A 13,341-nucleotide genomic window follows, 5' to 3' on the forward strand; every position below is an offset into this window, starting at 1 on the left:
TATCAGCCCCTCTTCCCAGTTTTGTGTTGTCTTTCTAGGGATGGAGGTGAGTCTGACTGGCCTGTAGTTCAAAGGGTTCTCCTTCTTGCCCATTTGAAGACTGGGGCGACATTTGTTTTCTTCAGGTCCTCAGGCACCTCTTTTGATAGCAGTGAGTTTTCAAAGATGATCAAGAGTGGCCTAGCAATAACATCTGCCAGTTCCTTTGCTACTCAGGGAAATCAGAGTAGGTTAAAGAATTAAAACCAAATCTTCAAGATATCTTCCTCCACCCCTCCCTTCTTCCCAGGCTCAACTTCACTACTGAGTTTCTCTGCCTCCTCTCCGTGAGCAGCACAGGGGAACAGGGAATGCAAGCCGACATCAGTTCATCACACATTGTCTCTGATACTTCTTCCTCCTCACATTCTCACCTTGCTCCCACATGGGATCTCTCCCAAGGGACGCAGTCATCCACAAACTTCTGCAGTGTGGGTCTTTCCCATAGGCTGCAGTTCTTCTGAAACCTGCTCCCATGTGGAGTCTTCACAGGGTCACAGCCTCTGTCAGGCATCCCCCTGCTCCAATGTGGGATTATCCCCATGCTGCAGGTGGATATCTGCTCCACCGTGAACCTTAATGGGCTGCAGGGGCACTGCCTACCTCACCATGGGCTGTACCATGGGCTGCAGGGGAATATCTGCTCCTGTGCCTGGAGCACCTCCTCCCCTCCTTCGCTGATGCAGGTGTACATAGAGTTGTTGCTCTCAAATATTCTCACTCCATTCTTTAGATGCTGTTGCACAGCAGTTTTTTCCCCACTTCTTAAATGGTTATCACAGAGGTGGTACCACCATCCTCGATGGGCTCAGTCTTGGCTGCAGTGGGTCTGTCTTGGAGCTGGCTCTGTTGGACATAGGGAAGGTTCTAGCAGCTTCTGGCAGAAGCCACAGATGTACCCCCTGCTACCAAGACCTTGCCATGCAAACCCAAAACAAACTGTTTCTTCGCTTATCTCTGTGACTGAAATGTGGGTCTTCAGGGTTCCCCATCTTGGCATTTACGTGACTAGAGAGCTTCCTTCTCTCTTGTGTTTGTGAAAAAGCTTATGTACTTCTTCTCTGTAAAAATGTATTTTTAAAATTCAAAAAATATTTCAGTAAGAATTAACTAGTTTTATTGTCTCTCCAGTGATGCTTTTTTTAAAAGAAAGGCATGTGGTTTGCCTTCATTTATAGTAGAATTATGATTCACATTCATTTCCTGCGTTAATGGCACAGAATTAACATGTTAAGAATTTGAAAAATTGAAAGGCTTTTTATTGAAACAGAAGAGTAGCTGAAATATCTGTGCTGCTGAGAGCATAATAGCTTTTAAAATTGGTGGAAGAAGCTTCCTTAAGCTTGCACCATTACAATTTTCTTTAAAAATTCTCAATAGTAGTAATTGACTGCATATGCTTGTGAGGTAAGAGTGACTAAGAGCTTGTCTAAAAAAGCTAGTGAAGAGGAAGGCAGAGCAGGAACAAGTGCAGTTGTTCTTTTGCTAATGCTGCTCTTTTGCTAATGCTTTTCGTGTGGACACTTTACACGCAAAAACTAGTTGATGTAAATTAAAATTTGTGAATTTAGTTTAACCAGTTACAAAGCTAATAGAATTCATTACAGAAATGTATTTTACATAGTTTCAGAATGTATGGATTCATTAAAATGACTGGATTTCTAGGGTGTTGTTTGTCTGGGTTTTCTGATTGTATTATAAAAAACAGAAAGATAGTTGTTTCCAAGTCTTCTTTTAATAAAACAAATTCTTGGCATGTGGTCAAGAGCACCAGCTTTTTTATTACTGTGTAGCAAAGAACTTGCTAAGGAATTGTGTTCATCCACTAAGTGTGTTCCCAGTGTCATGGGCAAACTTGTACAGCAGGTACTAAAGCGTGTTCTGTTGGGCTATGCTACTGGATGAAATCTAGTGTGGCTCTGTAGATGGTGGGATAACGCTTCTCTGTTGAAGTAGAGGCAGCCTTTAATGCTCCGATACAACTGTCAATATATTACGAAAATATAGATAATTGCATAAAAATAGACTCTATTTTCCCTTATTGGCAGTAATAAATACATTGTTACAGATTGATTTAATTTTGCCTTGCCCTTACCAGTTCAATGTATTCTGCATAGACCTTTTCCACACCCTGTTCTCCTTTGGCCACATTATTCTTCCCCTTGCTTCCAGCCGTTGTACCTCTCTTCACAGTAGTTAAAGGTCAGCTTCTGTTTGTGATCTAGCTCAGGAATCCAGTTTTAACTACTAGTTAAATTTTCAGGCAGGTGCTTTTCTAGAGATTTCAATTTGCTACTTGAAGGCAGCCCCTTTGATAAGCGAAGCCTTTCCTTTAGGGAAAAAAACCACCAACACTGTGTTGCCAGTGCAGTAGGTGTCTGCCATGCTGAATTGTATCCATCAGTTTTTCCCTTTCAAATGTTCCCTCTTGTCACCATTCCTTTGATGTTTCATATATAGAGGAAGGGTTTTGTTATAGCAGACTTGTTTGGGTTTTATTTTGAACACTGTAGATTGCTAACAAGCTTTGGGTGGCACGGGCAGGTACAACTGTATGAACAGTACTTAAAAACGACTTTTATATCTTTAATGTGTCTTTTATACCATTACCATATCCAGGAATTTTGTGTTGCCTACTTAAAATTGAATGTCTCTTTCTCTCTCTCTCTCTCTCATGTTCTGTTTACCCTTTATTCTCCCCTGGCAACTTAACAGGAGGCTGAATTTCAATCATTAAGAGAAGCTCTCTCCTTTGTATCATTAATTGATGGATATTACAGATTAACTGCAGATGCCCACCATTATCTCTGTAAAGAAGTAGCACCACCATCAGTTCTTGAAAATATCCAAAGCAACTGCCATGGACCAATTTTGTAAGCAATTTTTAGCTATGTAACAAGGTGATGCTATTTTTGAAAGATGAACTTCTGTTGACTGCGAACTGTGATGGACATCTTTAAATGTATACTTATTAACTTTATGTACCATAAAATGCTTTACATTTTTCCTCTTAATTTTCACTTTGCAAAATACAGTCTCTTTTTCACTTATTAAAAATAAATGGAAAAATTCTGGTTTTAATTTTTTCCATTAGAATTCATTTTATCTTGAAGTGAGACAGTCAGGAAAGTCATGATGTTGATTTTACAGACTTATATTTATTACCCTGGCAGCAACATACCATGTCATAGACAGAGGATTGCATGTTTTCACTGCAGCCTCTTGCAGTTTTATTATCTGAGTTACCAGTGGGAAAAAGGCAAATTCAGATAGCATTTTCCTCAATATTTGAGCAAGTTAATAGTTCATATAGTATTGTTTGTTTTTTACAGAAACACACGTGGGAGCTTATAAATGTTTTGTTAGGCAGAATAAAGTGGGTATTTGCTTTAGCTACAGAAAGCTTTAAGCTGATGATGTGCAAGGTATGTTACATGAAACTAGCACTGTCTACTCAGCAAATACAGAATAGTTCTGTAAATTTCCCAGTGACAGAAACAGGATAGGTGCTGTAATCTTCACAAGAGATAGAGGAGAGGGATATAGACCTCTGCAGTTCTAACCACATTTCTTGCACCAGTGACTACTGCTATGTATTTATTTAGGCTGTTTAGAAGGATACACAATGAATTTAGATATTTCCAAGCAATTTTATTCCTCATGAGATGGATAAAAATAGTAAGTTAGCAAGGCTTAAGGGGAATTATTCTTGTAGTAACAAATTACGTTTTATTTCGGCTTCTCTTTCGTATTAGCCTTTTCTAAGTTAAACCCACCTTTTTTACCCATGCAAATATTTTGCTAATTTTAACTCATTTATTAGGCAGTTTTATTACAACTTCTTCCTAATGGATGTTGAAAGTTGTATCATAAGACACGGGGAATATACTTTTTTAGACTGTAAGATTTCTTATCAAACAAATAATTGCAGTGTCTTCAGTATAAAAAAAAAATGTAGTATTCTGCTCTGTACATTTATATACATGTTTCTGAATATTGGAAAGTAAAGGGACAAAAAGATTAACTTAAAGGAAGCTGTAAAAAATGAAGAGTTTGAATTGCTGTTGTATTAGATATCTGATAGTAGTGCTTATTGGCCAATCTCTGATGTTCCTCCATTTTGATATTACGCAATATTAAATATTTTCTTTTTATTATAGCATGGACTTTGCTATCAGTAAACTGAAGAAAGCGGGTAATCAAACTGGCTTCTACGTTCTTCGATGCAGCCCTAAAGATTTTAAAAAATACTTCCTCACCTTCGCTATAGAGGTTTGTATTACACCTTACATAGTACCTGTATAATCTCTCTGTGTTATAATAATGAGCTTAGGATGTTAAGTGAATGATTCTAAATTTTTTCTTCAGAACGTTTGTATTCAGAATGTGTATATTCTGTAGCTACTTTGGTCAGATTGGCCAGGTTTCAGGGTCTTGTGAGAAACATCAAAATATGTGTATGGTAAAGAATTGCTACTGACACATACCATATGCCTAGGAGAGTAAGACAGGTGGAGGGGAGAGCTTGAGAATCCTGGGGATGGTGACGTGGCTCTTGGAAATGTAGTACTTGTTTAGGTAGTAGAGCAGTTTGTTGGGTTTTGTTTTGTTTTGTTTTTAAAGTTTGGGGCTTTTTAGTTGTATTTTTGACCTAGGATTTCCACTGACACTTTCTTTTCTCCTCTCCTGAATAGGGCTTAGATAAACTGAGTATACAGCCTGTGGTGATGTGAGAGTCTCTCTCCTTCACAGGTTCTTCTGGGTTTGGATCCTGTCCCTGTCCCCTGTGCTGGGCTAGCTGGGTTATTTTTCAGCTGTTATGTAAACACAGTTCTCCTGCTGGGTATCTTGTGTTAGCTAGAGTGGCAGTCACCCTTGAAATGCCTGCAATTTTCATGCAGCTAAAGAACCAGGAGTACCTCTCCTCTGAGACTGCACTTAGCGATAATACAGTACTTTAATATTACTGTTACATAATTGCATTATCTTCTTCTAAGGACAGGCTTATCCTAAATTAAAGTAATAGAGCTAAAGTAATAGAGGTAATGCATGAGCTTTTCTTCTGATTTATAGTAAGCTAGCAAGGTCACTAAATACTGTCGGAGGTACGTACATCTTGGAAAATGACAAAATAACCTTTATGTGTGGCTGCAGAAGTAAACAGCCATTTTACGATCAGTATCACAAAATCTTTATGTCCAGTCAATGAAGACTGTTTGATTTTTTAGACTAAGAAATCAGTCCCTAAACAGACTTCAAGAGTCAAAGTTTTGGGTGTCAAGCTTGTGAGTTAAGCCTGCCATTAAGTGACCTAGCCACATCTTTTTTTCCCTTGTTCTGAGTCTTTCTGGGCAAGCTCTTAGCAAGCTTTTGAGATTCAGAATTTGTTGGAAGCGCTGTTAAGAGCTCCTCTTGTTTAAAAATGTTTAGTAGTATCTTTTCAAAACTCATTTTAAAAATAATTCAGTGCATACTGAAAATATGTGCTAGAAACAAATTGCTTAGAAGTGTACTGTAGATGACAAGAAATACATCTGAGGTCTCCAAATGCTTGCCAAAAGAACATAGAGTATGAATATCTGGGCTGTTACTTCCCACAAAATTTTGTTCTGATATTACCCCATGTAAGGGTGAAGAAGCTTTCATTGCTAGCTCTGAAGGATTTTTCCTAGCATTTGTTATCTGTTTTCTCAGCCCCATCTTTGCACATTTTGTAACATTTGTTTTTCTTAACATCAACATACTAATTGCAGTGATGGGAGTAGAATCATAGTTTCTCAGAATCAGTATTATGTAGTGAGAACAAAATAACAAATGATAGTAATATTTTGTGGAAGCATTCTTTCTTTAGTTAACAGAGTACTATACATTTAAATAAGCTTTCAAATACTAAATATTGATCAATTTCATTTTTAATGGAAATAATCTCTGCAGCGAGAGAATACCACTGATTATAAGCACTGCTTAATTACAAAGAACGACAATGGAGAATATAATCTTAGTGGAACCAAGCGAAGTTTCAGTAATCTTAAAGATCTGTTGACCTGTTACCAGACAGAAACTGTCCGTTCAGACAGCATAATTTTCCAGTTTGTCAAATGCTGTCCTCCAAAACCTAAAGGTAAGAGATCATTTGTAAGCATTTTCTAAGATTTAAAAATAAATTAAAACTAAATGACTCTCAGGTAGGTAGATACATAGGTTTGTATAGGGTTTTTAAAATTTTGCTGACTTATTTGTTCATAATAGTTTTTAGTTCTAGTGTCTGCCAGATTTTACTTTGTTGTAAGATGGTCTTCCAGAAAGAATCATGGTAGCCAGTTTCATTATTAGAAGCAAAACTGGTTTCCTAATTGCAGTGGATTGTGTATAGCAGCATTTCTTCTTCATGTGTTTTTATGTCTTGAGAAGGAAAGACCTACTTAATACATAATTTCTTACTGAGGATAGTTCATAAGCAGTGGAACCAACAATGCCAGTGATTTTCTTGTTGATATCTTAGCTGAATTATACAAAGGCTATACTGTGATTTCAACTTCTTTTTAACACTGAAAATTACATATGGACTAGAGCTCCTGTTTCAGTAATAGATTTTTCTTTAATGTAAATTAAAGGTTTTCAACTAGCATTGATTTTCATAGTATCTTTCTTTATGAATTCTGATAACATCTGCCCTTTTTGCTTATTATTAGTAGTACTATTTATGTTAATATAGTCTTTGTCTAAGTTCTCATTAAAGAAAAACTTGAGAGAACAGACTATTTTATATCACTTTTGTCTCTCCAATTTAATTGAAATTAGCCAATGGATTAAAAAGCTTAGAGAAGATTTGACAAGTAAATATATGTGCACATTACAGAGGATAATAGTGTAACCATATTTCCATCAAAACCAAAATTGTATATGCATCAGAATTTTAAATTATTGCATAAATATGATTGCACATGAATGCATGCATATACCCACAAATATGTGCCTATTAGCTTTATTTTACTAACAGACCTGCTTTACTTCATGGAGAGTCTTTTTTCAAGATCACTCAAAGAATAATTACTCTGGCAAGCATAATGCAGTGAGAATCAATAAAGTGCCCCCAGGTCAAATAAAGAGGCATCAGAAAGATAGGCACATCTGAAACTTTGTAATATAAAAGAAGAAGGTGACTTACCTCCCCTTTTTCCATCCCATATTGTTATTACAAATACAGCAGAAGTTAAAATATGAAAAGAGGCAGGAATATTTTCAGAATGTTTGTCAAAAGTAGTACTTAAGGAACTTAAAATAGCTGTGTGAACCTAAATGCTTTTGCTAACTAGAAAATATCAGACTTTAAATTTGATTAATGAAATACTGTGTGGCTTTTTGAATAAATTGATTTCAGTGTGGTATCTTTTTTGTTGCATTAACAGCTTCTCAGTAATAAATCTTCTGAAATAATATTGGTTTAGTTTTATGTTTCATAAATTTACTTTGGTTTCCTTTCCCCCATCCTCTTCTCCCAGATAAATCGAATCTTCTAGTCTTCAGAAGCAATAGTGTTGCTGATGTACCTTCATCACCTACACTACAGAGACACAATAATGTCAACCAGATGGTCTTTCACAAAATCCGGAATGAGGATTTGATATTCGTAAGTCCATTAGTTGCTTCTTCCACTGGTAGGTTTAATACACACTAAGTTTTAAAAATCTCAGTATAAGTTTAAAAGAGCCTTATCTGAGCTAGGAGGTTTTACTGTGATCTTCCCTTAGTTAAAATTGTGAGAAAAAAGATTTTTTTTTTCCCTTTAATTTTCCATTATGTTTCTTTACTTCTAGGGATGTCTAAATACATCTATAACAGAACTTCTTCCTGTCTGATTCTTGCAACAAGTTATTTCCTGAGATCCTTGAGGAGCCAATAAAAAAAAGCAAAGACTTAAGCCATTTCTGATGTAGCTGCTTCCTTGTCCTCTCAGTCTGAATCTAGAGGTGTGCTAGGTGTAAAGATGTGCTTATGCATTGTTTAGGGTGTTTGGTTAAGAGATCTTCTGCAAAACAGGCAGAGATTTCTGATTTTTTCCCCATCTGTATTCTACCTTTATTTTAGGAGGAGAGTCTTGGACAGGGCACATTTACAAAGATTTTCAAAGGTGTAAGGAAAGAAGTGGGAGACTATGGCCAGCTCCATCAAACTGAAGTTCTTTTAAAGGTTCTGGATAAAGTGCATAGAAACTACTCTGAGGTTGGTGTGCTTGTTGACTGCTGTGTAATGTTTGTCCATGCTATGCTGAGCATTACTGTTCTGACAACAAATGAGTATTTTTAATATGGTAGAGGGTTATATGTTGAACCAAGCAGTGCAGATATACACTCTAGACAGTTGAAAACAATAAATAAACAACAATGCATTTTAATTTTAATAAGCTGGGTAATACATTCCAAAGGTAAGTGAAAATCTGTTGTTAAAAGGAGCAAGAGTACAGAAATGCAAATATATTTCCTGAATGAAAATATTCTAATTTTGATTGTATTTTGTTGGGTGCCTAACCAGTACACAAGCAAATGTAGTTGGAGATGCCACTAAGGAGAGTTAAAAAAATGGCTAAATCAAAAAAGCATCTGAAACCTTCCTGACAGGGTTAGGTAAGATCTGGTTGTAATGGATGTGTAATATAATACTTCTTGGTTTTCAACTTAATAATGTGCTATGAAGAAATAAATTGGAAACTGAATAGTGTGTTATGAAAGAAGGAATTGGAAACTGAATAGTGAGTCATGAATTTGTCTACAGTTTACTTAGTTAACTGATATGGAAGAAAAGATTCTTTTTAAAATATTGAGGTATACCTGCCTGCAGAAAACAAGATTGCTAACCTCTCTGGAATGTGGATTATCAGTTATTTAAGAAAAAAAGCCAAAACAGACAACCCTAAACCAACCACAAACATAAAATATATTACACAGGGTCTTTGCAATGTGGTGGAAGTTTAAATGTTTGAAAAAATGCACATGGCTTTAATAAATATATTAGAAATCATGTAATTTTGGGAGGGTGTGTTTTCACTGATATTTATTCTTTCTAAATCTCTCTCATTCCTCAAAGTCCTTCTTTGAGGCAGCAAGTATGATGAGCCAGCTTTCTTACAAACATTTGGTGTTAAACTATGGAGTCTGCGTATGTGGAGAAGAGAGTAAGTAAAAATTTTTGTATTAATTTTATACAGCTGTCATCAGACTTTACCATTGGTTCTGGGTAAAACAAGGCAAAAGAAACAAAAAAACCTGTCACACCAGCTGGCTACCCAGCACATGTTCACATTGCATTGTTAGTCTTGATGTCAAAACTAAGTAATATGGTGATAAAGAAAATCGAGAAACTGTGTAAATACAGTCCGTGTGAATAGTAACCTCTGTAAATTATTCACAGTCATATCTGTTCTATCTGAAAATCTCACTTTTGGAAAATTTTGGCCAAGAACATATTATACCAGTTTCTTTGCAAAAATGCCCATGAGTGTTTTTTTCTAGTTTATTCATTGTACCATGCACAGGGACTGCATGTAAAATTTCAGGTAGATTAGTTAATAAATAAAAAATATATCTAAAGATGTATGTGGTTTCCTATTTATCCTTTTATTACAGTTGTCCTTTATAGACAGTTCTGTGAAGGCGAGAGAATTGTTAGTTTAGCAAGACACAGTTACCAATAAATAGGAAAAGAGACATTGTTATTTTTTTTTCTTGTGGGTTACACACTTCATGTGCAGATTGATGAAAATTGCTTCACATAATCATAAATAAAAGTTTGCAGTCTATAAAATGAATGTTTGTGGCAATTCTCAGATGTCATATAGCTTCTAATTTATAGTTAGTTCACCAACAAGGTATCAAAGAAAAAGATGGATAATACTAGAACAGTTAATCTGTCCTGAAATTCCTTTATTTGTTCTTGGTTTTAATTATTACTCTTTTTACTATTTTAAATCAGACATCCTTGTACAAGAATATGTAAAATTTGGATCCTTGGACACTTACTTGAAAAAAAACAAAAATGTTATAAATATCTTGTGGAAGCTGGAAGTAGCCAAACAGTTGGCATTAGCCATGCATTTTCTGGTAAGTAGTTTATTCTTCAGTTTTGTTAGTGGCTGAATTCAAGTGTTTCAGACTAATAAATATAGAATGGCTGAGCTATTGCCCTGCTTCTTGAAACTCTGGAGGGTATTTTAAAGCAGGCTGGCTGTATACTGTATAGCCAAGGACAGACCTTTGTTATCTTGCACAGAGTGTGATTGAATTTCCCATTCAATTTTAACGTTTTAGCATGAAATAAAAACACATTTCCAGTAAAAATTATTTTTCTTTTTTCCAGGAATCACTTCTTTCTGCTTCTCCCACCTCAGCTCATGATTTTGAACATAACTGTTTCCTGGTAGTGTTAGTATTTAAACGCTGGGTGGGGAAAACATTGTGCTGTTCAGACTGCTAGTACATCTTTCTGTGCATTAGGTCTCAACCTTACAGTCTGTTTAATTCAATATAAAGGCCATTATTCAAGACTGAATATGTGATTAGATGAATCTTCCCTTTTACAGAGTTTAAATACTGAGCTCTTATATTCATTTTAAATGGATCATACTGATGGATCAGTATCCTTCTGAGTTACCGTAGATCAAATAGTTTTAAACCGGAAACTTCAGGTAGATAATTAAAGTGAATGAAAATTGGCTAGAAACTATAACTCTGAGAGGAACTGATGAAATGTCTGAGATTTGATCAACTTAATCTATAGTCATTGTTTTCTTTCCTGATGTTTCCTTCATGCTGTAAAGTGCTGGTTCAAATACCTCTTCAACCGTAAGATTTTTTTAAGTATGTAAAAGATGCTTTTCTGTTAATAGGAGGATAAAGGCCTTATTCATGGGAATGTCTGTGCAAAAAACATCTTGCTTATCAGAGAGGAAGACAGGAAGTCTGGAAATCTTCCATTTATAAAACTAAGTGATCCTGGCATCAGTATTACAGTTTTGCCAAGAGAGAGTAAGTCTTCGTGTCAGCTTTATTGTTTAAGGCTTTTGACTTGAAAACTAAGTTAGGGGTGGGTTTTTTTCCTGACCACCATCCCAGGTACTTCTGTTACAGAAAGTTCCTTCATCCATATGTCACTTCGAAGTAATCTCTGCAGTCCTAGTCAGCAGTTTTGAGTGTATCTGCTTTATCAACAAATAGCTACGGGAAATAAAGCCATGGTTCTCCACTGTGTGAGGTTTTTTCCTTACTGTTCTCATTTTCAACTTCTTTTTTTTTCATTGTTACTATCAGTATGCAGTAAGGTGCCATGAGAAAGTCTGTTGCATCTGCAGGTAGCTGCTGGAGTTAGTATCCTATTACTGATCAAGATTAAATTGTTGTATTTTATAGCTTGGTGTATGTCATGGTTTAAGCCCAGCTGGTAACTCGGAACCACACAGCCGCTTGCTCACTCCCCCGCTTCTCCCCCCAGCTCCTGGAGGGATGGGGAAGATAACTGAAAGAACGTAGACCCCACAGGTTGAGATAAGAGCAGTCCGGTAACTAAGGTATAATACAAAGCCACTGCTACTACCACCAATAATATTGGTGGTTGTATTCCCTTATCTGATAAGGGAAATAACAAGGGGAGAGAATATACTAAAAGGGGAAGAGGAAAAGAAAACAATGAACACCAGTGATGAACAATACAATTGTTCACCACCCGCCAACCAATACCCAGCCCGACCTGAGCAGCGATCTGGGCCTTCCAGTTGACTCCCCCCAGTTTATATACTGGGCATGACGTGCTGTGGTATGGAATACTCCTTTGGGTCAGGTGTCCTGTTTCTGCTTCATCCCAGCATCCTGTGCCCCTCCTCACTGGCAGAGCATGAGACTGAAAAGTCCTTAATCAGAGAGTACACATTACTTAGCAGCAACCAAAAACATCGGTGTGTTATTAGTGTTGTTCTCAGACTAAAGTCAAAACCACAGCACTGCACCAGCTACTCAGAAGGAGAAAAATGACTGCTACAGCTGAATTTAGGACAGTGAAGCTTTCAGAGCTGAAAGTAAATAGTATAAAATTCCTCATTATGGAGCCTTTGCTGTGCCATAATGTGCCACGTCTAGCAAAGTACTTTTTACTCTTTGCTGTCTAGTTCCTTTGCAATAGCTAGTAGGTCTCGGTAATACTGGGGGAAATACAGAAGTTGGATCAAAAATAATGGAAATGATGTTAAAGCAGTCTTATAACATTAGGCTTATTTTACAGTAAAACTAATGGTCTTCCGCTCTCATTCATAAGTATTTTTTTTTGTACATATTCTGTAGTTTGGGTTTTTTTAGGCAGAAACAAAAACTTGTAAAGTTATTAGAAGCATGTTACAGAATGATATACCTAAGTATTCTGAAGTCATTTTAACGAAATCAAATGTGTTAGAGAATTTTCTCATTTTATTATTCATCTTAACATGATGTTTCCTTTGCATATTGCACAGTTCTTCTTGAGAGGATACCATGGGTGCCACCTGAATGCATTGAGAATCCCAAACAATTAAGCCTGGCCACAGACAAATGGAGCTTTGGTACTACTTTGTGGGAAATCTGCAGCGGAGGAGACAAACCTCTGAGTGCTCTGGATTCTTCAAGAGTAAGTATTACTGAGTCTGCAGTCGTAACAGTTCTTTGATCACTTCTAATTTAAAACATCTGTTGTTGTAACTATGTCAGCACATAAAGTGTTTTACCACAGTAGGAAAGGACACTTTTACTGGTAGTTAATCATCGTAAGTGATGATTGAGGTTTGGTTTTATGGTGTTTGTTTTTATTTTTGTGGGGATAAAGTACAGTGTTGCCAGTATTACCTTGTTCATGTTTCTGTTGCTTTGTTACAGCAGCATATGACTTCAAACAAAAAGTATTCCTAATGGTGCACATGGATTTTAACTGGCATTGTTCTATTAATTGAACATCTTAAATACTCTATGACTCTGTGTGTTGCAGAAAATTCTATTGTTTTAGCTAAACCAGAAATGTTAACTTTTTTTCAACTAGAGGCAGGGCATGGAGGGAAAACACATTCCATTAAAATACTACTTCTTATGTATTTGCTCCCTTAGTTGAAAACAAAAAGATTATTGCCTTTACTACACTACAAAAAGATTTGTAGTATTATTTTTAGAAATGGACTGTTACCTTCTCACAACGCCTGTTCTGATTTCTCAGGTGTTATAATCAGCTCTTACAGTAAGCTCCAAGGTCTACCTAGACCTAGTTTATAGATCATAGAATCATAGAATAGTTAGG

At 36.3% G+C, this 13,341-nt stretch overlaps 1 protein-coding gene across 1 annotated transcript; it reads left to right on the forward strand.

The window, feature by feature from the left end:
• Nucleotides 1-40: 40 nt before the first annotated feature.
• LOC104411750 (tyrosine-protein kinase JAK2-like) lies at nucleotides 41-12,708 on the forward strand (the record flags this gene model as incomplete). The annotated part of the gene is made up of 10 exons (XM_010022242.1): nucleotides 41-46; nucleotides 2,755-2,912; nucleotides 4,200-4,311; nucleotides 5,974-6,160; nucleotides 7,542-7,669; nucleotides 8,128-8,262; nucleotides 9,124-9,211; nucleotides 10,009-10,136; nucleotides 10,922-11,060; nucleotides 12,533-12,708. Coding segments are annotated over exons 1-10 (1,257 nt in total), but the record flags the coding sequence as incomplete, so codon positions are not given.
• Between the last annotated feature and the right edge of the window lie 633 nt (nucleotides 12,709-13,341).

Source organism: Nestor notabilis, unplaced genomic scaffold (assembly GCF_000696875.1).
Source record: "Nestor notabilis isolate BGI_N333 unplaced genomic scaffold, ASM69687v1 Scaffold9259, whole genome shotgun sequence".
NCBI lineage: Eukaryota > Metazoa > Chordata > Aves > Psittaciformes > Psittacidae > Nestor > Nestor notabilis.